General features: G+C 39.7%; 13 protein-coding genes across 13 annotated transcripts; 6 read left to right on the top strand and 7 right to left on the bottom strand.

The window, feature by feature from the left end:
- Positions 1-226: 226 nt before the first annotated feature.
- FOA43_000686 (uncharacterized protein) lies at positions 227-1,651 on the top strand (the record flags this gene model as incomplete). Its single annotated transcript, XM_038921013.1, has 1 exon — positions 227-1,651. The coding sequence occupies one exon, from the start codon at positions 227-229 to the stop codon at positions 1,649-1,651; it is 1,425 nt and encodes a 474-aa protein (XP_038776941.1).
- Position 1,652: 1 nt separating this feature from the next.
- On the bottom strand, positions 1,653-2,588 carry RPN11 (multicatalytic endopeptidase; the record flags this gene model as incomplete). Its single annotated transcript, XM_038921012.1, has 1 exon — positions 1,653-2,588. One exon carries the CDS (start codon positions 2,586-2,588, stop codon positions 1,653-1,655), a length of 936 nt encoding a protein of 311 aa, XP_038776940.1.
- Positions 2,589-2,869: 281 nt separating this feature from the next.
- FOA43_000684 (uncharacterized protein) lies at positions 2,870-3,970 on the top strand (the record flags this gene model as incomplete). Its single annotated transcript, XM_038921011.1, has 1 exon — positions 2,870-3,970. The coding sequence occupies one exon, from the start codon at positions 2,870-2,872 to the stop codon at positions 3,968-3,970; it is 1,101 nt and encodes a 366-aa protein (XP_038776939.1).
- Positions 3,971-5,095: 1,125 nt separating this feature from the next.
- On the bottom strand, positions 5,096-7,594 carry FOA43_000683 (uncharacterized protein; the record flags this gene model as incomplete). Its single annotated transcript, XM_038921010.1, has 1 exon — positions 5,096-7,594. One exon carries the CDS (start codon positions 7,592-7,594, stop codon positions 5,096-5,098), a length of 2,499 nt encoding a protein of 832 aa, XP_038776938.1.
- Positions 7,595-8,250: 656 nt separating this feature from the next.
- FOA43_000682 (uncharacterized protein) lies at positions 8,251-9,909 on the top strand (the record flags this gene model as incomplete). Its single annotated transcript, XM_038921009.1, has 1 exon — positions 8,251-9,909. One exon carries the CDS (start codon positions 8,251-8,253, stop codon positions 9,907-9,909), a length of 1,659 nt encoding a protein of 552 aa, XP_038776937.1.
- Positions 9,910-10,070: 161 nt separating this feature from the next.
- Positions 10,071-11,645, bottom strand: FOA43_000681 (uncharacterized protein; the record flags this gene model as incomplete). Its single annotated transcript, XM_038921008.1, has 1 exon — positions 10,071-11,645. The coding sequence occupies one exon, from the start codon at positions 11,643-11,645 to the stop codon at positions 10,071-10,073; it is 1,575 nt and encodes a 524-aa protein (XP_038776936.1).
- Positions 11,646-13,456: 1,811 nt separating this feature from the next.
- On the bottom strand, positions 13,457-15,343 carry FOA43_000680 (uncharacterized protein; the record flags this gene model as incomplete). Its single annotated transcript, XM_038921007.1, has 1 exon — positions 13,457-15,343. One exon carries the CDS (start codon positions 15,341-15,343, stop codon positions 13,457-13,459), a length of 1,887 nt encoding a protein of 628 aa, XP_038776935.1.
- Positions 15,344-15,998: 655 nt separating this feature from the next.
- FOA43_000679 (uncharacterized protein) lies at positions 15,999-16,541 on the bottom strand (the record flags this gene model as incomplete). The annotated part of the gene is made up of 1 exon (XM_038921006.1): positions 15,999-16,541. One exon carries the CDS (start codon positions 16,539-16,541, stop codon positions 15,999-16,001), a length of 543 nt encoding a protein of 180 aa, XP_038776934.1.
- Positions 16,542-17,696: 1,155 nt separating this feature from the next.
- NMD3 (ribosome-binding protein) lies at positions 17,697-19,238 on the top strand (the record flags this gene model as incomplete). The annotated part of the gene is made up of 1 exon (XM_038921005.1): positions 17,697-19,238. The coding sequence occupies one exon, from the start codon at positions 17,697-17,699 to the stop codon at positions 19,236-19,238; it is 1,542 nt and encodes a 513-aa protein (XP_038776933.1).
- An 82-nt stretch (positions 19,239-19,320) lies between these two features.
- FOA43_000677 (uncharacterized protein) lies at positions 19,321-19,728 on the bottom strand (the record flags this gene model as incomplete). Its single annotated transcript, XM_038921004.1, has 1 exon — positions 19,321-19,728. The coding sequence occupies one exon, from the start codon at positions 19,726-19,728 to the stop codon at positions 19,321-19,323; it is 408 nt and encodes a 135-aa protein (XP_038776932.1).
- Positions 19,729-20,035: 307 nt separating this feature from the next.
- Positions 20,036-21,970, top strand: ATG7 (Autophagy protein 7; the record flags this gene model as incomplete). Its single annotated transcript, XM_038921003.1, has 1 exon — positions 20,036-21,970. One exon carries the CDS (start codon positions 20,036-20,038, stop codon positions 21,968-21,970), a length of 1,935 nt encoding a protein of 644 aa, XP_038776931.1.
- Positions 21,971-22,055: 85 nt separating this feature from the next.
- FOA43_000675 (uncharacterized protein) lies at positions 22,056-23,828 on the bottom strand (the record flags this gene model as incomplete). Its single annotated transcript, XM_038921002.1, has 1 exon — positions 22,056-23,828. The coding sequence occupies one exon, from the start codon at positions 23,826-23,828 to the stop codon at positions 22,056-22,058; it is 1,773 nt and encodes a 590-aa protein (XP_038776930.1).
- Positions 23,829-24,258: 430 nt separating this feature from the next.
- On the top strand, positions 24,259-25,584 carry DBP8 (Putative RNA helicase; the record flags this gene model as incomplete). The annotated part of the gene is made up of 1 exon (XM_038921001.1): positions 24,259-25,584. The coding sequence occupies one exon, from the start codon at positions 24,259-24,261 to the stop codon at positions 25,582-25,584; it is 1,326 nt and encodes a 441-aa protein (XP_038776929.1).
- Positions 25,585-25,590: the final 6 nt, after the last annotated feature.

Below are 25,590 nucleotides of genomic sequence, written 5' to 3'. Positions count from 1 at the left end.
TTGTGAAAAGATGTTAAGCCGTATCAAGAAGCGGATAGGTGCCAGAATTAATTTGGTCGCTAATCTTTCCAGGATTGTAAATCCAGGGGAGGCCGTGGGATCCGAAGCGCCGTGGCTTTTCAAGGGTCTTCTCGTACTGGTGCACGGATGCAAGTAAATCATCGACATCTCACTTATCTTGGAGAGGATCTTCATCATATATATACACCAAGAATACTTAGGAGCAATGTCACCGAGTCGGAAAGCCGGTTCCAATCACAAGCTTCCACCATCTAAGAGATTGAAGATGGAAGCTGACTCGCTTGACAAATTCAATGAGGACATGAACTCCAACTCAGATTCAGAATCCGATCTAGCCGATGGCTCAGAATCCTCCTCCAATAAGCTTCAGCAAAGGCAGCATCAATTGGCCAAAAATGATCTTTATTTGGAGACGGTCAACCGAAATGTACTTGATTTTGATTCTGAGAAGGTGTGTTCTGTATCTCTCTCTGATTCTAACGTTTACGGTTGTCTTACATGCAACAGGTACTTGAGAGGTAGATCTAGAAACTCGGAATGCTTCCAGCATTCTATCAACGAGGACCATCATGTGTTCATCAGCTTCAGTACATTAAAGTTTTATGTCCTCCCAGAGAATTATGAGTTAGATCAAAAGTCTGCATTATTGTTGAAAGATATTCAATTGCTTGTCAATCCTACATTCACTAGGACTGAAGTTGATAAGCTAGATTCTCAACAGACTATGGGTTTCGATCTTAATGAGAATTTATATCATCCCGGTTTTATTGGCCTTGTCAATTTTGCTGCTAATGATTATTCCAATGTTGTTGTCCAAGCTTTAGCACATGTTTCTTTATTAAGAGACTATTTGATTCTTCATTATGAAGATTTACGATCTTTAGATCTTTCTAGACGATTATCATTATTGATTCGGAAATTGTGGTCATCACATTTATTTAAGCCACATGTCTCTTCCGAAGAAGTAGTTCAGTATGTCTCCAGAAAATCGAACAAAAAATTTGATATTCAAGTTAGGGGATCACCCAAGGATTTCCTAGTATGGATGCTCAATCACATGAACCATGAATTCACTAAAGAACTTAGTGACAATATAATATGGAAGATATTTCAAGGAAAGCTTCTAGTTGAAGGGAGGAGGACAAAATTTTGGGTTCTCCCGCTCAGTTTACCTTCGGTAACCCTTTTCAAAGACGGTATGGCCATGGATGTGCCTCAAACTACGTTGGAAGAACTTATATCTAAGAAAAAGGTTCAATTCTTGCACACCCCTAAAATTCTCGTCTTAAGCATTAATAGGGTTGATGATTCTAGAAAACTCGTTGGTGTACGAAACTCTGATTTGAACCCTACAGTAGTGAGGTTTGACCCAGAAAGCCTCAAGATAGATGAAATGAAATACAGGTTGGTAGCTAATGTAGTCTATGATACTACTGCTGAAAATCCAATTGAAAAAGACGTCAAGCTTACAACAGCAAATTCAATGCAAAACGAGATTCATTACAAGGTACAATTACGTGATCCTGCAAGACACGAATGGCTAGAAATCAACGATCTACAAAGCCGACCTATAGAAAAAGATTTGCTTTTCTTGGCATATACTTGTCTCCAATTCTGGGAGGCCATCTAAATTAAATAGCTAACCTATCCACATTACCTGCAGCAATCGACACCGTGTTATCTTCTATTAATTTTTCTGCAGTTTCCGTCAAATGCTTCTTGGGATCCTGCTTTCCCACGTATCTTGTTTTAAGCTGTTCCTCAGTAAGCTCCTTCTCCTCTTGGATTCTCTCCACATACTGTTTGGCAATCTTTACCATCTTCTCTGTACCCTCTAAATTCTCCTTTTCTTTATCGTTATAGTCCTGTAACTTCAAACCAGTTGTCCACTCCTTTTTATGTAGATTTAAAAGCATATCTGTCTCTTTCGATGTCTTTCTGTATTCGATATTAAGGGAGTAGTAACTTCTATTCAATCCATGAATAAGGGATTGAATGGTAGGCTTATGCAAAAGACCAACATTAGAGGTTGTTTGACGAGGTTCTTGACCTAACATAATAACCTGAGATGGAATTGATCGGAAGGCGTCTATCACCACTTTTCCCTTGACAGACTGAATTGGATCGATAACCACTGCCACCGACCTTGGATTCAACTGCTCAAACGATTGTTGTGTATTGACATCAACAGATGATAACCAGCATCCAAAGCCGGGATGCGAGTGGTACCAGCCAACTACCATCTGATCTCTGCCTGTCTGTCTAAGCATATCCATCATCTTCGTCTGGAAAACATCATCAACAGCCTCCACAGACACACCCGTACCAGATTGAGGCATAGCAAAAACATCAACCACATGAATTGTAAACTCGTCAACAAAATCTCCCAACATGAGACCCATAACTTCCATTGGAACGCCGGCTCTTCCATGCTTAAGCATTTTCAATAGTGCCAACGACGAAATGTAGACGGTCTCAGCATTATCAACAGTAGGCTGGTTCTGAAGTCCAGCACCACCTCCAAGTCCACCCATGCGACCTCCTAAAAGAGATTGTAATCTGTCCATAACGTAATTAGTCGATAGGACAAGTATTAATGCAGAGGAAAGAAAGGGCAAAAACTAAAGCTGGGGCGAATCGAAGCCTTTAAAAAAGTTGACTGGCTTAATTGCCCGTTATAAACTATGGCAGAATGGCTGTTCCTTCGCGAATTCGGGATAGTCGATTCATTTAGAGTTAGTACAGATTATGGTGTCAGTCAGTTTCCTCTTTTGGTTTTGTTCTCCTATTCCATTATCATTCGGATTTGTAGAGAGCTATACTCCTATCCGTCTGGCTTAAATTTTTGATGTCTCAACCAATTGAATTAGACCTTTCTAAGGATCCAATTTATGATCACTGCTTTTCGCAGGATAGGCGTTCTGTTGCCATTACAAGGGCCAACGACGTCGACATTTACGACCTTACCGATGTATCTGGTAGACCTCGTCTACTTGTCACTTTGAAACATCATGATAAACCAATTACTGCTTTGGACATTTCTGTTGATGGTAAAATAGTCACATGTTCTCAGGACAGAAACGCCTTGGTTTGGGTTCCGCAGCCTGACGGATCTACACCAAAACCTACTTTGGTCTTGTTAAGGATCAATAGAGCCGCCACTTGTGTAAAGTGGTCTCCCAATGGTAAAAAGTTTGCTGTTGGTTCTTCTGCTCGGGTCATCTCGGTCTGTTATTTTGAAGGAGAAAATGATTGGTGGATTTCTAAGCATATCAAGAGGCCGCTAAAGTCTACCATTCTTTCTTTGGACTGGCACCCCAATAACGTGTTGCTTGCGTGTGGTTCTACAGATTCCCATGTTCGTGTGTTTTCTGCTTATATCAAGGGTATTGATTCCAAACCAGCTACTACTGTATGGGGTGAAAGATTGCCCTTTCAAACTCTATGTTTGGACTATAATCTTGGCTCGTGGGTACATGACATTAAGTTTGATCCAACCGCAGAGTTTATAGGTGCGGTGACTCATGATGCCTCTTTGAATTTGATCTATCCTGGGCCGGGAGAGCAGGAGGTTGCCCAGGTAATTAAGGTTAAGACGTCATTTCTTCCGTTCAGATCTTTAATATTTGCTACCTCTTCTAGGATCGTTGTGGCTGGTCATGATTGCTATTCGATTGTGTTCGAAGGTGATGCACAACATGGCTGGAAAAATACTTACTCGATCGATGATCCTAAGAAGAAAACGCGGAGCGATATTGAGAATCAGTCCGCTTTGAATATGTTCAGGCAGTTGGATTTGAAAGGTTCTAGTGACAGCACTTCAGCCAGCTTACTTACCGTTCACCAGAATACCATCAATGTGTTGAGACCTTTCCAACAAAGTACTGCGGGAATCACCAAATTCAGTACCTGTGGTAATGATGGTAAAGTTGTTGTATTTGATGTTTAGAATGTTTTATAAAAGTTCGTTGACTTTTGAGTATCAGCCAGTATATATGTGCAAAGTTACAACCGTTTCCTCGCAATTTGTGTTCACAAATATAGCATATAGTACTTAGCCTAAACTTATAATCAAGTTCCAGCTTAAATATCTCTGACGGCTTACACCTTTGATTACTTCGGAGACTGACACGTTTGTAACTCCAAATGAAGAGTTATTATATTTTGCCATCTATAATATTATAAATCAGATCGCCACGAATACATGGTTCGTCAACTCTCAGAAAGTGAACAACCCACATACAAGGTACTGAATAAGTTTCAACCGGAATATGCAATACTTCTAAGTTAATTTTTGTAGTGTAGAAGAATGGTTGTTCCTTCAGTTTACCTCTTCTGCATTCATTCTCACCAATTATACATTAATGTGTGCTTACTTCGAATATATAGTGTGAATTATTTTACATTCATATCTTTTCTGCGTTAATATACACCAAAGTTGTCAGCATTAAAACACTAGTTTCCCGACACTTCGCCTTGTTCTCCATTGACCAAGATTTTATATACACTAGATTTGAAAAGTGTTCCGACCATGGATATGGTTCGTTCTAAAGTTCTAAGCTGGTTCACAAGATCAACTTCAGTTTTTCTACGATCTTCTCCGGAAAGTTCACCTGTAGTAAGTCTCGTGGCATCATCTATGGATGGCTGAAGGTCTATTTCACCACTCAAGCTTTCAATTTGCTCCTTTAAAGTCATCAGTTGCTCAGCGAGTTGTTGATATTCCTGTATTGTTTGCTTCTCCGTTGGCGTTAAAACATCCATGGAAAAGGCATCTGATTCCATCTGATCCATTTTCACGTAATGGTTGCTGTAGAGATCACTGATGGGTGTGTAAAAATTGGGTTATTGATTACCCTCTACAGTTCTGGGCATTGCGCGCTTTTATAGTTGAAAATATTATGAACGTCTTTTTCCGCGTAAATACTGCTGTACACAAATCTACCAAGATTCATAATTCGAGTGATGAAACCATTCGTCCAATATCTCAAATTGGTATTTATAAGAAGCCCTTTGCTCTGTGGTTACTTTCATAGTTCTTGCTGTTCCCTTTTTACCCTATTTCCCGTGTGTCCTAAGGACCTTCCGTGTTCATATCGAACTCGTAATCTCCGTAATTTATTTCCGAATTTAGAGGGATATTACTATGACGATTTACACTCATAGTTTCCGCACCGTCAAGTAACGCCAAGTCATTCTGCGAATTACCATCTGGAGACAAATCAAATAGGTTACTTTCCGAGAATATTGAATCAAACATCTTCTCTAACAGGATGTTTTCATCACTCAATTTGATTCCACTGTCCACTCTACCCATATTAAATCTGGACTCCACCCTTTCTTTCGTCTTTGTAATAAGATCTGTCACTGTCATTTCTTTCCTGTTCAGCAGCTCTTTGCACTCTTGTACAGTCTCAAGGCCATACATCCATAAAATAACAGCCTTGAGCGTAAGGAATGAGTCCAAACTATTTTTAATTGATTCATTTCTGCCCATAATGTCGTAAAGTGATGACGCAAAATTTATCAACTCTGAGATACTGAGAAGCTTACCGCATACAGCTTCGCAATACTCGATGCTTTTTCCCGAATGTTTGCTCAGAAGGACATCCTCTATAATAAAAACGTTGAGCTGCTCATTGATGTTTCCTTTGTAATCGGGTGGATAATCCAGAAGCAATGCCGCATTAGAGATATCTGTAACTAATTCCGGATGTTTTGTCGCCTTAGAAAGTAACAATGTATACCATAAAACGAATGACGTCGACATTGACTTGGCAAACACATCTCGGAAATAGATGAGATACTTTCCATCCTGCTCTTTGCCGAATATGCTCCTACCATCACATATATGGGTCATCATATATAGTGATAAAGATACCGCAAAGAGTAGCGTTCTGAACATTTCCTGAGCTAAAGATGTAAGAAAATTGAAAGTATCCTGGTTTTGCAAAACGAATGAATGACTATCAAAGAGACCGCTGATGGCATGAATTATCATGCGGCACAAGGCAGGTATCATATCAAGGAGAAGAAACTTGAACTTTAATAGGTTGGCCATTTCATCAAGGTCCACACCCTGCAACCCGTGATCTGAAAATACTTTAAACGGGATTCTCTTGAAAAAAGACAGTATCTTGTCAAGAAGTGCAAGAAGTTCCCGCATGGATACGGCTCGCAAAGAATTGAGTTTCATGGATATCTCCCGAAGTAACAGAACACAATACTCTCTCTGTTTCTCAAAGAAAACATTGGACCTTTTATAATAAGGAGCACAAAAATTGTAGTCAATCAGTAAAGGTATACCCATAGAAACGGAGTACTCAGCATCCTCGGTCTGGATATAGTTCCATAACTCCTTTCTCTGCGAAGGAGACATTGTACGTGATTTCAACAAGCGTTTCTTTTTAAAGACTAGGATATCAATTGTATTGGTATCGAGATATATACCCATCTGGAAACACAGGGACAGGTATATGTTGAACACAGGATAAGAGTTAAATTCTTCATTCGCACCCTCCGAATTGTCATGAACGAATAGCGCGCTTCTGAGCACTATAAGAGATATAAGTGCAGATTCGGTCTTCTTCCTTCTAAACTCCGAGAGTTTCAAGAGTTGTAAGCTTAGGGATCTCATTTCCACGGTATCCACGGAAAGATCATGAATAAATTTCTGTCCATCACTGTTATACCGAGTGAATACTATGACAAGTAAAACAATAGACACGATGGCCGAAATATCGGCATAGAAATAGCACTTGAGAGGTCTGTTGAATTGCGCCACGCCAATATTATCCACGGTATGAAAACTTGATAAAAACAGAGAGTGAATCACGTCCATTGGCACAAAGTTTGAGTATAGTAGGTGATTCAAATTCATCTGAAAGAAAACAAGTCGCTCTTGGAACGCGTAGTAATGGGGACAAATTACCTTATTAATCATATCCACTACATCATCTTCCTTTAAAGCTTCACGGAAAAGCACAGTCTCCCGTGAACTTTTATCGTGAACCTTTTTCCAATAACGCCTTTGTTCATCCAACGTTTCTTTCATGCTGGCCATTACGAACCTTATCATCGGTCTGGAAAATATTAAAGAATATCTAGAACTAGGACCGCATACCAATGTCCGCGAAGGTTTGCTCAGCAGCACTCTCCGTTTCATTGAAGGAAAAGGAACATCAAGTATAGAAATTTCATCAATGTTATTTCCCTTAACCTTTTCCGAAAGTGAATCTAGTTGCTGCTTTAGTTGGTCAATCTGTGATCGTATTTCTGTTGGATCAGAGCTGGTACGATCTACTTTAAAGCTTGAAACGGACGAATTGTCAGAAACTTGATCTGGCTGAAAATTCACTTCCCATTTTCCTGTGAATCCATCCGAAGCCTTCAACTGAAAAGTGCGAGGTTCCCCGCCAGGTGCCGTATACTGACACTTGGCATTTGTCTTAACACAGTGAGAGCACGGATCCTTACGATCACATTTGATCTTCATGCGCCGGCACTTCGCACATACAAGAAACTTTCTGTTCCTCTTCTTGCGAATTTTGCTCTCATCATCCAAAGAACTCATCATAAAGAGTTTAGAACTGTCAAAAAGTGATTGTATGTCGCGAAGGTTACCTCATAAATTAAATTAGGGACTCCCAAGGTGCACAAAGAAAAACACCGATAGCTACAACAACTAGAATTGTCAATAACGCAGGAGTACCATGGATACTGTATCTGAGCACTATATACAGAAAAATATTCACGAGCCGGTCATCTCTTTTTATACACAAATCGGAGTACAAATTTTATGTACTCTCAATTAGTTACCGGTTCCAACTAACTCGAGTGGAACCTTGTCCGACAGAGCAGCTAGCTTTCTGGTAAGTAACCACAATGTGCGGTCCTCCGGCTTTTTAGTAGTGATATTTCTGTCAGTATGGCGGACGCAAAGCAGGCTTAGCGTTAATACATCTAGTTGGGGTTGAATTTCATTCCCCTTGAAAGATATCGGGCTCTAACACTATTTAGAGCCGATCGAATCGGACGAAAGAAAATATTGGATTAAGACCGATCGGACATCGGGTGTAACAAGCTATGAATTAAGAGAACATGATGATCTGTATGAGCTTATATATATGTATATATAGAGATGAATTCATCATTGATTTCTTAGAATAATGTTTGTTTATGCATTATATTTAACTGAAAACTTGAAGAAACCTTTGGACTACCCTAAAAATGGAAGAATTAATCTCGTCGAGTGAAGAATGCAAAATAACGAACGAATCGGCTAAGGTAATTGACCTAGAAACCTTTCAAGTCAAGAAGTTTAGGGAAAGTGATGCCGGTGATGGAACTGTGAGGGAAGATCATCTTCTCTACGGTTTCAAGTTGATTGTCTGCGTCATCTCACTTATATTGTGTGTTTTCTTGGTGGCTTTAGATCAAATGATCACAGCTGCAGTTTTGACTACCATTTCAGATCATTTCCAAGAATTTAATAAAATGACATGGATTACCGCAGCATTTTTGATGCCAATGGGTGTTTGTTCTCAAGTATGGGCAAGGCTTTCCATTAGTTTTGGCCGTAAATGGATAGTGATTGCCGGTATCATACTCTTTGAAATAGGATCATTGGTGGCTGCTATATCTTCTTCCATGAATATGTTTATTGGAGGCAGAGCAATTCAAGGAGTTGGTGGCTCATCTATTATGACAGTCGTCATGGTCATTGCTACGGAAATAACCACAATTGATAAGAAGCCGTTAGTTCTTGCTTCCTTGAGTAGCACTTTTGTCGTTGCTTCCGTTCTCGGTCCTATTATTGGTGGCATATTTGGTACTTATGTTTCTTGGAGATGGTGTTTCTATCTCAATATTTGTTTTGGTGCAGTCATTTTCCCCTTTTTTATCTTCACCTACAAGCCAAAGCCTCCAGTTGGAACATTCTTTGAAAAGTTGAACACTGTTGATTTCCTCAACTGTGGTTTAATGATGTCTTCCCTCGTACTACTTCTTCTTGCATTGTCATTTGGAGAAACTGGTAATACTTGGAAATCTTCTTCGGTGATATGCTGTTTTGTTCTTGGTAGTTTATTGTTGGTAGCCTTCTGCATAGACAATTTCAAATACTCCAAGTATCCTGCAATTCCCCCAGATATTGTGTCAAATGTAAAAGCTGATATGGCATTTCTTGCTTTTATCATGAATTTCAGTTGTTTTATGGTTTTGATTCAGTTTCTCAGTATTTACTTTGAGAATGTTGCTGGTCATAATGCTTTCCATACCGGATTGTCTCTTATTCCATGCGCCATTCCTGTGGCCCTCTCAGCAATGTTTTCTGCCGTGATTATGAAGAAGTATCTACTAATAAAGCCTATTTGCTTAATTTCAGCTGTGATGCTCCCTATCTCTGTTGGCTTGTTGCTTCTTCTTCCCGTTCAGGAGAATATGGGTCGCAGTATTGGATTTCAGATTTTATTGGGAATTGCAACCGGATTAAATTTTCAAGGACCTATGATGAGTGGTCTTATTCTTGCACCAAAGACTCCAGGCTCAAACATATTAACTATGGCACTTTTCAATTCTGGAAGAAATATAGCTTCTGCCTTTTTTTCATTAATTGCTGGAGTTATTTACAGTGCTACCCTAAAATCCGCATTGCCTCAGGTAGCCTCAAAACTACAGGAAACCGGAATTTCTTTGACTGATGTTGTCAGTCAAATAAGTTTACTACAGGAAATGAATGCCCATGACCAGAACCTCGTAATCAATCAAATTATGCACAGTATTCAAAACGTATTTTATTTGGGTTTAGCATTGTCGTTTGTTGCGTTCATTTGCACGCTTTTTATTTCTGATAAAAAGCTACCAGAATCTGATGAGGTTGAAGCCTAGAAAGTGCGCTTCGCTTACACTTTCCGTTTCTGGTCTAATTTACTCTGCTTCCTTTTTCTGTATATTCAATAGCACTTAATGATAGCATAAGTTCATTGCAAAGGCCCGAGCCTATATAACAATACACAGATACATATGTCATTTATTGAAGTAGATTTTTATCACATTTGCCAATCGGAATTGTCGTCTATAGGAAGCCAAGTATGATCAGCTAATATGGAATCAAATAATTTTTCTAGCTGATACCCGTCTGTATCGAAGGGGCTTCTCGTCTTAAATTCATGTTCCACTCTTTGCTTAGTCTGAGCGATAACATCTTTCATCGTAGCTTTTTTAGTGGCCAACTTGGACTTGAATTCCTCAAGAGTACGTATTATGGAAAGCCACACAATCACCAAATTCAACATCATGAAAGAGTCGAGGCTACTCTTTAAAACATCATTCTGATAAACAATATCGTATAGTGAAGAGGAAAATTCATTCATGGTTTCATTGGAAATGAGCTTTGAACATACCTTTTCTGCAAGTTCGGTAGTTTCATTATTATAATTATGGTATAATGCCTGTTCTAACAAATTTGTAGTAAGGATGATGTCCCCGGAAATTTCATCTGGTGGATAATCAAATAGTGGAGACCCCTTATCCACGTCCCCGATTAGATCTGTATTCACTGCAGTCTTATGAAGCAAAAGAGAAAACCAGAAAACGAATGATTGTCCCAAGCTTTTCGAAAAAAGATAGCGGAAGAAGACGACATATTTGCCATTTGGGTCATTGCCAAAGATGCTTTTTCCCAACAGAATATCCTTGATTATAAATAATGAAGTGACAGCTGCTATCACAGACTGTCTATACATCTCTTTCGATAATTCATTTAAGGACTCCGATTGAGGTAATTTCATAATTCCATATATTACCATCCGGCATAAAGACAGTAATGACTGTAGAAACCATAATTTCATACTGAAAAGATAAGCTAATTCGTCCATATCATCTCCCGTCGGAGAAGAGAGCTGGGTAGAGAAACAGAATAAGGTTACCTTATCAATAAGTTGAAGAATGTCCCTAAGGCATACATCTTTTCGGGAGTTAATAGTTTTCGATAGTTGCCTCATTAGTATTACAGCTCCTTCCTTCTTTCTCTCAAAAGCAGTGTCCGACTGCCTCAGATACCCTATGCAGTAATCATAATTTATAAGAAGAGGAGAGCCTGAATCAAATGAAACATTTGCATCAATCATTTGCATATAATTCCAAAGCTCTCGTGTTTGGGATGGCGATAACGTTCGGGACTTCAGCAAGGGTGTATCTTTGAACATAATCGTAGTGGTAAAGTTGGGATCAGAATGAATTCCAATCTGGTAGGCGATATCAATACACTGTTGAAACATCGGGTATGAGTTCACCTCTGCGTTATCACCAACGGTATTATCATAAACAAATAGCCCAGTTCTAATTACCAATAATGCTATCAACGCCTCCTGGCTTCGCTTATTCTTGAATTTTGATAATCTCAAGAGTCGCAATGCCAAAGAGGAGAGATCGGAACCTTTAGTCAGTAGTTCGAAATGGAACTGTTTCCCGTCATTGTTGAATCTGGTGAATATATAAACTAAATTAACGATGGCCACAATAAGAGATATGTCTGTGTAGAAATAGCATTTGGGAGGTCTGTTGAATTGAACCGGTGCCTTCGAAGTGAAATATGACAAAAATTGTGAATGGACGATGTTCATGGGAACAAATCCACCGAAGAGTAAGTTGTTCAAGCTGTTCTGGAAGTAGATTAAGCGTTCTTGAAATGCCTGAAAGTTAGGACAGATTGTTGCTTCGATCAAGTGTAAAATCATTTCCTCGTCTTCCGGTCCCTCGAGAGATACTGACTGAAGAGGATGTACGCTTTCCCATATTATTTTCTCCTGCTTAAGACTTCCCTTTAAGCTGGTTAATAGATACAGAAAATTTCGTATGGAAAAAACAAGCCATACTTTTGACGAGGGTCCCTGAAAGGAAGTTCGAGAAGGCTTACCAACAACTAGATATCTCTTGATATCCGGGATTTTTGTATCTAAAAGAGAAATTATCCCATGGCCTTCAGAACTCTGAAGGATGGTAGGAGCGCTCGGAAGTTGTGGTTCATCTCCGGGCGGCATTTGCGAGCCAGATGCCAGAGATTTCAGGTCAGATAATTTTGATTCTAGATCTGCAATCTGTGATTCTAGCGCCATCTGGGGTGTCTTCGGTATCCGGGAGATCTTTTCGGTGGCTGAAGGTAACGTATCGCATGCGCTTCCGTCTGGGGCCTGGAACACACACTTCAATCCGTACTTGGAGCAGTGGGAGCAAGGGTCCTTTCGATCACATTTAATCTTTCGAGTTCGGCACTCAGAACAAACTAAGAATTTTCTGTGACGTTTCCGTTGTTTTGTAATTCCTTGAGTTTCATGAGACATCACAAGATGATCTATTTATGAATTGACAGATTAATTGAATTGAGCCGCCAAGCAGATAAAATGTGAATAATTTAATGCAGAAGAGGTGAAACTTGCTTCTTCATAGTATGGTGAAAGTTGGCGCAGCTAGCCAAAGATAACACGTTTGGAATCATGCGATCAATAACCGAGAAATGCCTAGAAGTATTACAGATCTAGCGGTTTCCTAATTGGTGACCTGCTGGGAGTTTAATGCAGTGCGGATTTATTATATCCGTTTTTATAGCCGTAAATACGGCCGTGTGTACATAGAATTGTCCTTTTATTCTTTTTGGAAGATCAATATTTATATCAAGGAACTTCATATTCGGTCCTGAACATGATATATGCTTCAGTCGACAATGGAGCTTAAAAATTTTACTAGGCTTCTCTGTCTCTATTCGGGAAACATAATACGTCATAGCCCACACCTCACGGGTTTGCAGTTCTTTTTTTTTATAGCTAGGAAGGAAATAAGATATATTGAGCCATTTTCGGTGGTCTTTAATGATGTCGACCAAAGCCTAAATGATGGCAATGAGAATGAAGTCAGATATATGAGTGACCTGAACAATAGAAAACATAGAGTTTGATGATAGAAGGAGATACCAAACATCCAGAATAAGAGCCCAATCTTGATCTTCTATATAAGGGGTGGATCTTGGCACCTAAACCACTGAAAATCAACTACTTCCTAAACTATCCGGAGAACAATCTCCCAGTACTACATATTGCAACAACCCAAAGTTTCAATCCCTCTCTAACAGTCTAAACGACCCGAATTCCATATGTAAACATTAACTTCGTTACAACGATAAAGTAAGCTCAGTGGCTAATGTAGCTGGACCTTAACATCGCACTTAAAAATCAATGAGCAAAGCATTTCATTGCAGACCTAAGATCAATTATCAGTCAGTTTAAATGCATGAGAAGAAGCATGATGTTCATGGATGTCCCTCTCATTAAACAATATTGCTCTCTTCTTCTCGTTAATAATATCACAAAGTGAGGGAGTCGAGGATCGTAATCGAAGGTCGGTTGAATCATGAATTATAATACTGGTCCGAGAATGTAATCTAATTGACTGGAAGATCAAAGATGGATCCGGTGATATTGGAATAGCCTTGATCTGCCATAATTGAATCGAACATCTTTTTCAATTGCTCATCTTCTGTTATGAGGACGTCGTCTTCAATTTTGCCCATACCGCCATTGTTGCGCATCTGTTCTTTGGTTTTAATCACAATCTCCTGCATTGTAGCATGGCCATTTTCCAACTCACTTCTGCAATCTTTCACCGTCTGTAAAATGTAAATCCAGACTATAACAGTCTTAAAGGCAAGGAAAGAATCAATGCTACTTTTAATAATAGCATTTTGGCTAACCTTATTATGGAAAGATGCAAACTTCAATAGTTCCGAAGGGGAAATAAGTTTAGTGACAAGTTGCTCCCCGAGTTTCTCGTCCTCATGAGTATACTTATGATATAGAGCTCGTTCTAACACATAGACATCGATTTCCTTCTTATAGCCATTTTCCTTTGGTGGGTAGTCACGTAGCATTGTCTCTTTCTGTAGCTCATTCAACATATCAGAACTCTTCACAGCCTTCGGAAGCAAAAATGTAAACCAAACAATAAATGACCGCATCATTGATGCGGAGAGTGCATCTCTAAAGAATACAAGGTACTTAGTGTTGGTTCCTTCCCCAAATACAGTCTTACCCTCACAGATAAGTTTGACAAGATAAACACCTACCACTGCAGAAATCAAGGACTGCCTGTACATTTCCTTGGAGAGATTTCTAAGCAGCTGCAAGTTTTCAGGCTTCCGTACTTCGTTATTGTGCGTACGATGAAGCTCATTGACACCCAGAATCACCATATGGCATAAATTCTGAATATTCTGCAAAAGTAAAAGCTTAATCTTGCAAAAATACGCCAGCTCATCCAAATCGCTGTTCTGAGAGGTCGTAAACATAGTAGTCGATGTCTGATAGCAAAAAAAAGTAACCTTGTCAAGCAAAGTAAGCACATCATTTATTGAGCAATCTTTTCTGTAATTAGTTGTAATGGCGACTTCCCTCATTAGCGACACAATATCTCGACGCCTTTTCTGGAAAAACAGATCAGATGGTGTGCTACTAAATTCAGCACAAAACTCGTAGTTAATGAGAAGTGGAGTGCCGAGAGAGATTGAATACACAGCATCCTCAGTTTGCATATAGTTCCATAATTCTCTCGTCTCGGATAAAGACATTGTGCGAGTTTTCATTGCAGATGTATCTTTGTACACCATTACGTCCACCCCGCTATGGTCGGCGTGTAATCCCATTTGATAACAAAGTACTAAGCACAATTGAAACAATGGATAAGAATTAAAGCTTTCATGGACTCCCTCCAAATTGTTGTAGACGAAAAGGCTGCACCTTAACACGATAAGGGAGAGCAATGCCTGGTGAGTTGCCTTTTTTCGGAACTGCGAAATGTTCAAAAGTCGGAGGATCAACAACCGTAGCTGATCTGCATCTATTCGTAGTTGATACTGCAAACCCTCTTCATCTTTGCTGTTGTACCTCGAAAAAATCAAAACCAAGTATGTTATTGAGGCAATAAGAGCGACGTCACTATATTTGTATGACTTCTTAGGTCTAATGAAAGAAGCCATTTCAGTGTCGGCAGAACCATCCAAAACAAAGTATGAAAAAAAAAAAAAATGAACCATATTCATAGGCACAAAATTACAGAATATTAGTCCGTTTAGATGATTCTGAAAGAAAACCAACCTTTCTTGAATGGCATAATAGTTGGGACAGAGGATCTGATTGATCATCGTGACTACCGATTCCTCATCAAGAAACTTCTCATTCATGACACCCAAATTGTAGTCTAGAGTCGTGGCCCCGTGTGCAGCTTTCCAATTTTGTTTAATCTCGTCAAATATTTCATCAAAGCACGAAAGCATGTTTTTGAAAACTGGTCTTGAAAGTAACACCCGATACCAAGATGAAGGGCCCAAGAATATTGTATTGGAAGCTTTGCTAGCAATAGAAGATCTTTTGATCCTCTTTATCTTCATATCCAATAGAGTAGCCGGAGTATTTAAGGGATCAAATTTGCCGTTCGACAACTGTGCTTTTAGGAGATGTAATTCTGACCTTAACAGTTCAATACGATAGGATAGAGAGGCATATGTGTTTTCTAAAGCGGAAGTCTTCGGAGAAGCCGACTCTTGATCTTGTTTGATATCATCATTGTAAACAGCTGCCTTCCATTTCAATGCAATTTTCGAATGAACTTTATAGTTGCATGTGATGCCCAGCAAAGTGCAGTGAGAACAGATGGGGTGTTTGCGATCACATTTGATTTTCCTTTTACGGCACTCCAAACAAACAAGGCACCTCCGATTTCGTTTTTTGATGATTCCCGAAGGTTGTAAAGATGACATATAATCGAGACAAATCAGTACCAATAGCAGTGCTGTTACAACAAGAATGGCTGAGTTAGTGTCGGGAAGAGTAATTAATTTAGTCGCGAATCTGGGCTTCAAAAGTAATTCAAAATTGAGTGAATTGTGGCAGAGACTGTGTAAGAGAGTGCACAGTGCACATCCAACAAGATCAACCCTTGACCATGAATAGGATGCCAATTCCAAAAAGAGAAAGGCAAAGAAAAGCCAAATAGGCAGTCAAAAATGTAATATCATATGTCTGTATCTTTTGGTGCTTGTAGCTGTAAAGTGCCTTAAAATAGGCTATACTAGCAACGGTAAAACATCCAAGACCTAAAACACACAACACAATGGATATCGCAAAGCTGTATTTGGAAATCCGTTTACCTCTATCACTGCCCATATTACTGGGTTTCGTGGTATCTAATCTAAAGTCTATGATCATCAATGCACTCACCATGCATAGCAAAGTACCACATTTTACCCAAGCCAATAGCGTCCTTTCGGACATCAACAAATCTCGAGGCTCTGAAGTTCTGTTTTCGATTATTAAATCATTATTCTGCATGAACCACAGTAAGGGAAGAGACTCTGATATTGGCAGTTGCATATTGTTTGAGTTTTCAGTCTGGTCTATTGATAATGCGGGAAAATATCGTTGGGGATTTGTGATGCCTTCATCTCCAGAAGAATTATCGTTTGGATTAGACATTTTTGTGTTAACCTCCTTTTAGTGCCTTAAGAAGAGTTTATATCTATTGTCGAGATAAGCAATGAGGTCTCCGCGATGCAGTATTTAAATTTTCGCGGCGGTGCATAATACAGCCGTTTTCGATGAATTCAAGGATCTTCGTAAGCTGACTTACGGTAAGATAACTCATGAGAGTAATGAAAGAGAACACTCATCATATAACTACCTGGTTACTGTTTTATTGATATTGTCAGGCCTTAAAGCATAATTATACAGCAAGGTACTTAATTTTGTACTTAGATCTCTAATCAACTTAAAGCTTTACGGGTAATCAGAGAAGCTAGTGGCATGATAATATTCATTATGTACTTCTGAGGCTCAGTTGTTTCAGAAGTTATAAGAAACTACATTCCAATTCAATTTATGTTAAACATCTGTCGTGGACCTGACTACATAAAAGGAAACATTAAGATAACTGGTATTGATTTTATGATCCAACAAGGAAAGGGTTGAGTCAATAAATCTTTCTGAGTAGGCAAAAAGAAAATACTGTCACATATAATAAGAAAATAGAATTGATGCTTCGTGATGTTTATCTAATTATTTGGGAAATATTCAGTCTGTCACAGATTATCGCTTGGTAGTAATGTAGGGATTCTGTATCGAAGAAATATGAGCTATGTAAGTGATATCTCTTTTTAGACAACAAAGTTTAGGCATAGACAGAAATTGCATGATATTCAGATAATAAATTCAAAGGATACCCTTTTGGAAAACGGTTGGAAGTGCAGAAACACAAACATGATGGTTACTTAAACACAACTGAATTTATTGTCACACTATCGAAAAACAGCCGCCAAATCAATAAGGAGCACATATTAAGTTTGTGCACTGTTATCATTATAATATTCACACCCATAAAAAATCTACATGTTGTGTTACTTCTTAAATCTGTAGGATTCCTTATCATAGTCAGTCATAGAGGCTCGTAGTAGAGTGGTATACACTTCAATTAGCTCTTCTCTCCTAACATCCCAATCCGGTAACTTAATGAAAAAAAAAAATTTAAAATTTTTTTCGATTCTTTTTATTTTAGTTTTGAGATTTAGTAATCAGCTTTTCAGCTTTTCAGTTTTTCCACTTTGCCTAGCACTTTTATATATATAACGTCAAGCAATGTCAAACTATACACATTTGGATCCACAAGACCAGGATATACAGCAAAACAAGGCCACAGTGCTTTGCTGTAATTGTGGTGTACCTATGGATGGATCCACAGGTCTTGTTCTGTGCTACGATTGTATCAAACAGAATGTGGATATCACAAAAGGGATTCCAAGAGAGATGAATTTATCATACTGTCGTAACTGTGAAAGATTTTTACAACCTCCCTCTTCGTGGATACATGCACAATTAGAGTCGAGGGAATTATTGGCCATTTGCCTAAGACGTTTGAAAGGACTCAATAGCGTTCGTCTAATTGATGCATCTTTCTTGTGGACAGAGCCCCATTCGAGGCGTGTTAGAGTGAAGCTAACAGTTCAGGGAGAAGCATTCAATAATGTCATATTACAGCAAACATTTGAAGTGGAGTACGTCGTGATTGCTATGCAGTGCCCAGATTGTGCCAAGGCTTATACTACTCATACATGGAATTCTAGCATCCAACTTAGGCAGAAGGTTCCTCATAAAAGAACTTTCTTGTACTTGGAACAGCTTATTTTGAAACATAACGCACACGTTGATACGATTTCTATCAAGGAGGCCAAAGATGGTTTGGACTTCTTTTACGGTAAGCAGAACCATGCCATCAGAATGCTCGATTTTTTAAGAGGTTGCGTTCCAATTAAGTATAAGAAATCGCAAAGTCTTATCACGGAAGATTCCCATAGTGGTACCGCAAAGTATAAGTTCACTTATTCTGTGGAAATCGCACCTATATGTAAGGAGGATTTAGTGGTGCTGCCTAAAAAGCTTGCCAAATCCATGGGTAACATCTCCCAATTTGTTATTTGTTCAAAAGTGACAAATGCTATTCAATTTTTGGACCCTACGACCTTGAAAACGGCCGATCTACAAGGTTCAGTTTTCTGGAGAGCACCATTTAGCTCGTTGACCGATATGTCACAACTGGTAGAATTTATTGTGCTAGATGTAGAACCAACTGGTGAGCAGAAGGGTAAGTTCTTACTTGCTGACATTACTGTGGCACGTGCAAGTGATATGGGCGTTAATGATCAAGAGTATTACGTGAGATCGCATTTGGGTGCTATTTTGCACCCAGGAGACTCTGCACTTGGCTACTATCTTGCCAACTCTAACTTTAACTCTGAATTATTTGATTCGTTGGATACAGATAATCTTCCAGAAGTCGTGCTAGTGAAGAAGTTCTACAAGAGAACCAACAAGACCATCAAGAAGAGACAATGGAAGTTGAAGAGAATGGCCAAGGAAAAGGAAGAAATTGGTGGATCTTCTTCTTCTCGTGACAACAAACAGGTTAGACAAGAGGAAGAGAGAGCAGAGAAAGACTACGAGATCTTTATGGAGGAATTAGAGGAGGATCAAGAGTTGAGACAGACTGTTAATCTGTACAAATCGGAGAAACCCGCTGAAGCGGGAACTGAAACGGATGCGGAGAGCGAGGAAGACGAGGATGCCCCTCAAATTGATGTTGATGAGTTATTGGATGAGTTGGATGATATGAAGTTGGATTAAAAGAAGAGTGTATACGGAAAATATACAATTTTAATAATAATAACAATATTAAATCTATAGACAGGAAGGCTTATGCGATGCGTCATTTGGCAGATACTTTCTTTAACATATTCTGAACAGCATGCGGATTGGCACCCACAGAATCCGAAACAACTTCACCATCTTTAAAGAACATGAATGTCGGCATGGCCGAGACACCGTACTCAACAGAAAGGTCTGAGAACTTATCGACATCCACCTTATAAAAATTCACGTCTTTGTATGTGTCAGAGAACTTCTCAATGAAAGGACTCATGGCCTTACAAGGACCACACCAAGTGGCGTAGAAGTCGACAAAAGATGACTTGTCCTTTAACACCTCATTCTGAAACTGAGTGGCGCTGGTAATCTCTTTGACGGTCATGGCTGAAGGCGTCATATGGAAGCCTCTAACAGCATTGAGAGACAGACTTCTGACATTCTTCGAGGCAGAGTTCTTTAAAGCAAACATTTGTTTAACAACAGAAGCAAGCAAACTGATGGCCGTCTAAATTGACAACTTAAAATAGTTCTGCAGGCATCTCGAGTCATTTTATACTGGGTGGGGTCGCGGCTTCGGGCCGGTTTTGATTTATGATTTATAAGCAGGCGTCATCCACCCGTGGCCCCCTGGGGATCGGGGTGGGTCGCTCTGTTCGTGGCGATTAGGAGTATGAGTATGTGTGAGTTATAAATTTCAACTAGATGCGCGATAAGTAAATGCGAAAACTCTAAAAGATAACTAGAACTGTCCCCTATCAGTAATTTGTTCTGCAAGGATGCCTTCACAGATCTCCCTTGAGCATACAAATTCATTTGTCGATTCGTCTTTCTTTGTCCAATTGTCCAAGATCAAGTTGGACGTGATGAAATTGGACGTTTCCCCAAAGCAGATATACGGATCAAGTCCTTTCTCTTCTCTTTCTGATAACTCCCAACCATCCATCAACCTCAACGATGCCAGTTTTGGAACCCTAGAAGAATTTGAGAAAAGACTTCCAAAAAACTCCAGTTTCATCTCCCCTGGTAGAATAATGAATGTTAATACTCTTGAAGATTTCAAGAAGCTTGATAAGAAGACCCTTCTTCGAAAGGCTGCCGATTATATTGATATCGCAATTAGGAACAAATCCGTTCTCAGAGATCCTTCCTTATTGTCTCAGTTCTTTGTTTTATCATTCTCCGACCTAAAAAAGTACAAGTTTTACTACTGGTTTGCATTTCCTTTACTACATCCTGAATACAAGGCACAGTTAGTTGATAAGAGTATTGATATTGAGAAATATACGGCATTGCTAGGCAAAGAGACAATCAATCAAATCAGTGTTATTAATGGCAACAGTGACAGCCTTCTACCATTTGCAGATCTACTTCAACAAGATTCTAGCAAACAACTTGAGTTATTATTTGTCGACACGGCCACGGAAATGGGCTCTTTTTCGTATGTCTTGGGTAACTTGATCGCTGCACTATCTGTATATGGCTTTGCTCAGGCTAGAATATTTGTTCACCACATACATTTTCATAAGAAGTATGACTGTACCATTGATCTTAATATATCCACAGAAATAGACCCGAGTGTGCACATTTCTGGATGGGAGAGAATGTCCGGAGGACGCTTGGGTCCTAAAATGGCCAATCTTGGTTCGCTTATCGATCCTCTCCAACTAGCGGATCAGGCAGTCGACTTGAATTTGAAATTAATGCGTTGGAGAGTCGCTCCAAATTTAAATTTGGATGTGATCCGCAACTGCAAATGCCTTCTTCTTGGCTCCGGAACTCTTGGATCCTATGTAGCTAGAGCGTTACTCGCTTGGGGTGTTCGCAAAATCACATTTGTTGATAACGGTAAAGTGTCGTTTAGTAACCCTGTGAGGCAACCGTTATATAATTTTGATGATTGCCTTGAGGGAGGTCAGCCAAAAGCTGAAGCCGCTGCTCTCAATTTAAAGAAAGTATTTCCTAAGGTTGACGCTCAGGGTTATACATTAGACGTTCCGATGGCTGGACATCCGGTTACAAATGAGAAAAGAGAGAAAAAGGATTTTGTACAACTTTGCAAGCTTTTCGACGAATCTGATGCCGTATTCATACTCATGGATTCCAGAGAAACTAGATGGCTACCTACAGTACTAGGAAATGCCAAGAATAAGATAGTGATCAATGCCGCTTTGGGTTTCGAAAGCTACTTGGTTATGCGGCACGGCTGTATTAATCCATCTGTTCCGTTCGAAGACCAGGAAGAAACTCGACTTGGATGCTATTTCTGCAATGACGTCTATGCGCCTTCAGATTCACTTACTGATCGTACGTTGGACCAGATGTGTACCGTGACCAGACCAAGCGTTGCCATGATGGCCTCTTCATTGGCAGTAGAGCTTTTCGTTTCCATTTTACAGCACAAGGATAAGCAATTTGCACCACATTCAAGCGAGGGACAACAGACGGTACTGGGTTGTTTACCTCATCAGATGAGAGGATTTCTCCACAACTTTGAGATATTAAAGCTCAGCGCTCGCAATTTCAAGTATTGCTCTGCTTGTTCCATCAGAGTAATAGAGGAATTTAACAAGAACGGATGGGAATTTGTGAAGAAGACTCTAGACAATCCTAAATACTTAGAGGATCTGGTCGGATTGACGAAAATACACGATGAAGCAGAAAAGGCGGCTTTGGAGTTGGATGCCATAGACAGCGAAGACGAGATGGTGTAGCTGAGGGAAAATTTTATATCATATTAGGCTAGAAAATACAATTTAGTGACCAAAAAAGGGATTCACAATGGCTGGCCGAAAAAAGTCACGACATCAGCATGTTCACAGCCCACTCCACGCTTAAAGTTCTTAGATCAGTGTAAGTTTGGCCCGTTCCAACAAACAAAATCGGTATACCCGTAGCAAAGACCATATTAACCATCGAGCCGATCATATCACCAACGGTATCACACTTGGAGATAATGAAAAAATCAAGATGTCTATTAGCACCAAAGGCCTTATCAAAGTTCTTGGCCTGCATAACAGAGTCTGTACCCACCAATGCCTCTCCAACCATAATAATCTTATCGGGATTCGCAGCTCTTGCAAAGGAGGCTAGAGGTGTCATCAATTGCGCATCATTATGCCTCCTTCCAGCAGTATCAAGCAAAACTATGTCAAATTGATGATCCTTGGCATATTGAATGGCACCAGTGGCAATCTTGGCCACCAAATCTGAGCCTCCATATCCTCCTTCAAATAGCTCGATTTGATGCTTTTCCTGGGACAAGTTGGAAAGGTTATTCACATGAGTTCTGAGCTGCTCCACTGCACCTGATCTAAACGTATCGCAAGCGGTAATGAGTACGCGATAATTATTTTGCAAGAACCAGTAGGCCAATTTGGACAAATTAGTTGACTTTCCCACTCCGTTTACACCAACAACTGAAATAACGTATGGGCCTTCCTCTCTGGACTGCTTATTCTGAATCTCGTTAAGAAGATCAATGGAAGAGTTGGGGGTCAAAAGTTTAATTAGCTGCTTTTCAAGAGATTTCTTAGCCGTCTCTTCAACACTAGTAAAACTTGCGGTTGTTGAGCCGACAAGCTGTTTTTCGATCTCAAAGATCAAAGAGTTGGCAACATTCGGCGCCACATTCTTCTTTATCAAATGTTCCGAAAGTGCATTCTTGACCTTCTTCACGTCCTCCTTTTGGATCTTTTTCCCTCCAATTATATTTCTAAGAAATCCAAATGAATGCGAGGAGGAAGAGCCGGCAGCTGAGTCACCAGTGGAATCACTCTTCTTCGGTTTACTTTCCGAGAGAATCCTATCCATCTCTTCAGATAAATCACTGACTAAAAATTCACCGGATTTGGTCCTGGTTCCGAAGCGAGCTTTGTCTCCCACTAGTTGGCTCAAGTTGGCGTTTTGCTGGTAGGATCCAGAATCACCCGAGAAATCAAGGGCCTTAGCGTCATCTCCATCTGCCTGATCTTCATAGAATGTTCCATCCTCATTCCACTTTCTTGATCTTTTACCCTTTTTGGATTTTCTATACTCCTTTACTTTCCTTGATGTAAAACTAATCGGTTCCTTTCTCTCCTCTGAATTAGAGACATCATGTTCAGTATCTATTCTTCTCACGTCTTGAACCTCTTGTACTTTCAAATTGAAAAATTGTGAAAACTTGTCTTTATCATCGGTGTTATCCCATAAAAGCTTGATGTTACGCAAAAACTCGTACGGCTTCTTAACCGTGAGTAAAGTTGGATAAACCATCGCAAAGAACAATTTCTCTTCATTTTGCGTCCAAATAAGGTACTTCAAACTGTACCTATCATGTGAATATGTGCCGAATGTATTGTTAATATCCTCTATACCGGAATTTTCAACACTCTGCTTCTCTTCTTCAGCAGCAAAGTCTTCTTCATGATTCTGTGATTCGTCCTCAGCTCCTTCAACCGGCACGAATTTTCTCTCCAATATCAGTACATCCTCAATGAACGCATTTGTAACTGAAACTAGGTTCTTTCCTGGTTGATAGTTAAACTCGACAACTCCACTAGGTCTAAATATAAGAAATTGCTCGATCATAGTTAAGCCAAATCCAATATGATATCATGGAGATTCAAATTCAGAGTGAACATCAATCAATACCTCATTTTTGGGCGCCGTACAAAGTGCCTTTCCTGGTGCAAGGATGATGAAAGAAGGGGAAAGCTAGACAACCAACTACTCAGCTTCCCCGATCGAATCAGCAAATTGCCCCATTTAATGACAGGAGAGTAACATAATCAAATGCTTCAATGAAAACCTAGAATGAAGGCATCATAATTCAATATACTGACTCTCAGCAATCCTAGGGAATCGAAATAGAGCTCAGATCGAGATCTGAGATCCCTATAGAATACCATTTATTTTTCAAGCTCAAGAAGGAAAAAAAAATTGATTAAAAAAAAGATTTTACTGAACTTATCAAATATCGTAACTACTATCCCTAAGTCTGCCAGCCACTAACCCTCCAATGTCATCATTTAAGGCCATTGGCTTGCCGGATTGGCTATGCAATGCACTCCATGCTATGAGAATTATCAAACCAACTTCCATTCAAGCTGCTACTATTCCTGAAATCTTGAATGGTAGGGACTGTATTGGAGGAGCCAAGACAGGTTCTGGCAAGACCATTGCTTTCGCAGCTCCAATGCTGACACAGTGGGCTGTGGATCCATGTGGTGTTTTTGGAATTGTTTTAACTCCGACAAGAGAATTGGCTATGCAGATAGCCGACCAGTTTGCTGCCCTTGGAGCCAATGTCAACTTGAAAGTTGCCCTAGTGATAGGTGGTGAATCAATGATCAACCAGACTAATAAAGTTAAGGAGAATCCAGATTTCATTATTGCAACACCAGGAAGATTGGCACACATTATCTCTGAAAATCCGGATGATGTTAGGGGATTTAGTAGGGTGAAGTATCTTGTGTTGGATGAAGCTGACAGACTTCTTACGGATTCGTTTGGAGAGGATTTAGCAGGTTGCTTGAAGGCCATTCCTGATCCTACAAAAAGACAAACACTTCTTTTTACCGCTACCGTTACGGATTCGGTCAGGACCCTTAAGGATAAACCCGTGGCGGAAGGAAAACTACCCGTTCTTCTTCATGAACTAGATAAGATAGACGATGTTGTGATTCCAGACAAACTATCATTGGGATTTATTCTCACACCATTCATGGTGAAAGAAGCAATGTTGCACAACCTATTGACTAGTGAAGACTACGGAGATTCTTCTTCCATAGTGTTTGTAAACAGATCTGAGACTGCTGAGACGCTACGAAGAATACTAAGGAAACTTGAAGTGAGAGTTACTTCTCTTCACTCTCAACTACCGCAACAGGAGAGGACTAATTCTCTACAAAGATTTAGGGCCGGTGCTGCCAGGGTCCTTGTAACTACTGATCTAGGTTCCAGAGGTTTAGATATTCCAACGGTTCAACTAGTTATCAACTACGACATTCCTCGAGATCCTGATGATTTTATTCATAGAGTTGGTAGAACTGCAAGAGCTGAAAGAAAGGGTGATGCTATTTCATTCATTACTCCAAACGATTTGACACGTATTCTTGCAATAGAGGAAAGAATAGGAAGAAAAATGGAGGAATACAAGAAGATCACTGATAATCAGGTCATAAAGAACTCTTTGAAAGCAACTTCCAAGGCTAAAGTGGAGGCAAGAATGGATATGGACCGGGAAGGCTTCAACGATCGTAGTAGAAATCGGAAAAGGAGGCTCGAACTAGAGGCACAATTCGAGGGAAAAGCTCCGAAACGCTCAAAAAAGAATATCAATTAAATGCCA

The sequence above is a fragment of the Brettanomyces nanus genome, chromosome 1 (genome assembly GCF_011074865.1).
Source record: "Brettanomyces nanus chromosome 1, complete sequence".
Taxonomy (NCBI): Eukaryota; Fungi; Ascomycota; class Pichiomycetes; order Pichiales; family Pichiaceae; genus Brettanomyces; species Brettanomyces nanus.
The sequence above is the reverse complement of the archived record's forward strand: the minus strand, read 5'-3'. Positions and strand labels throughout refer to the sequence as shown.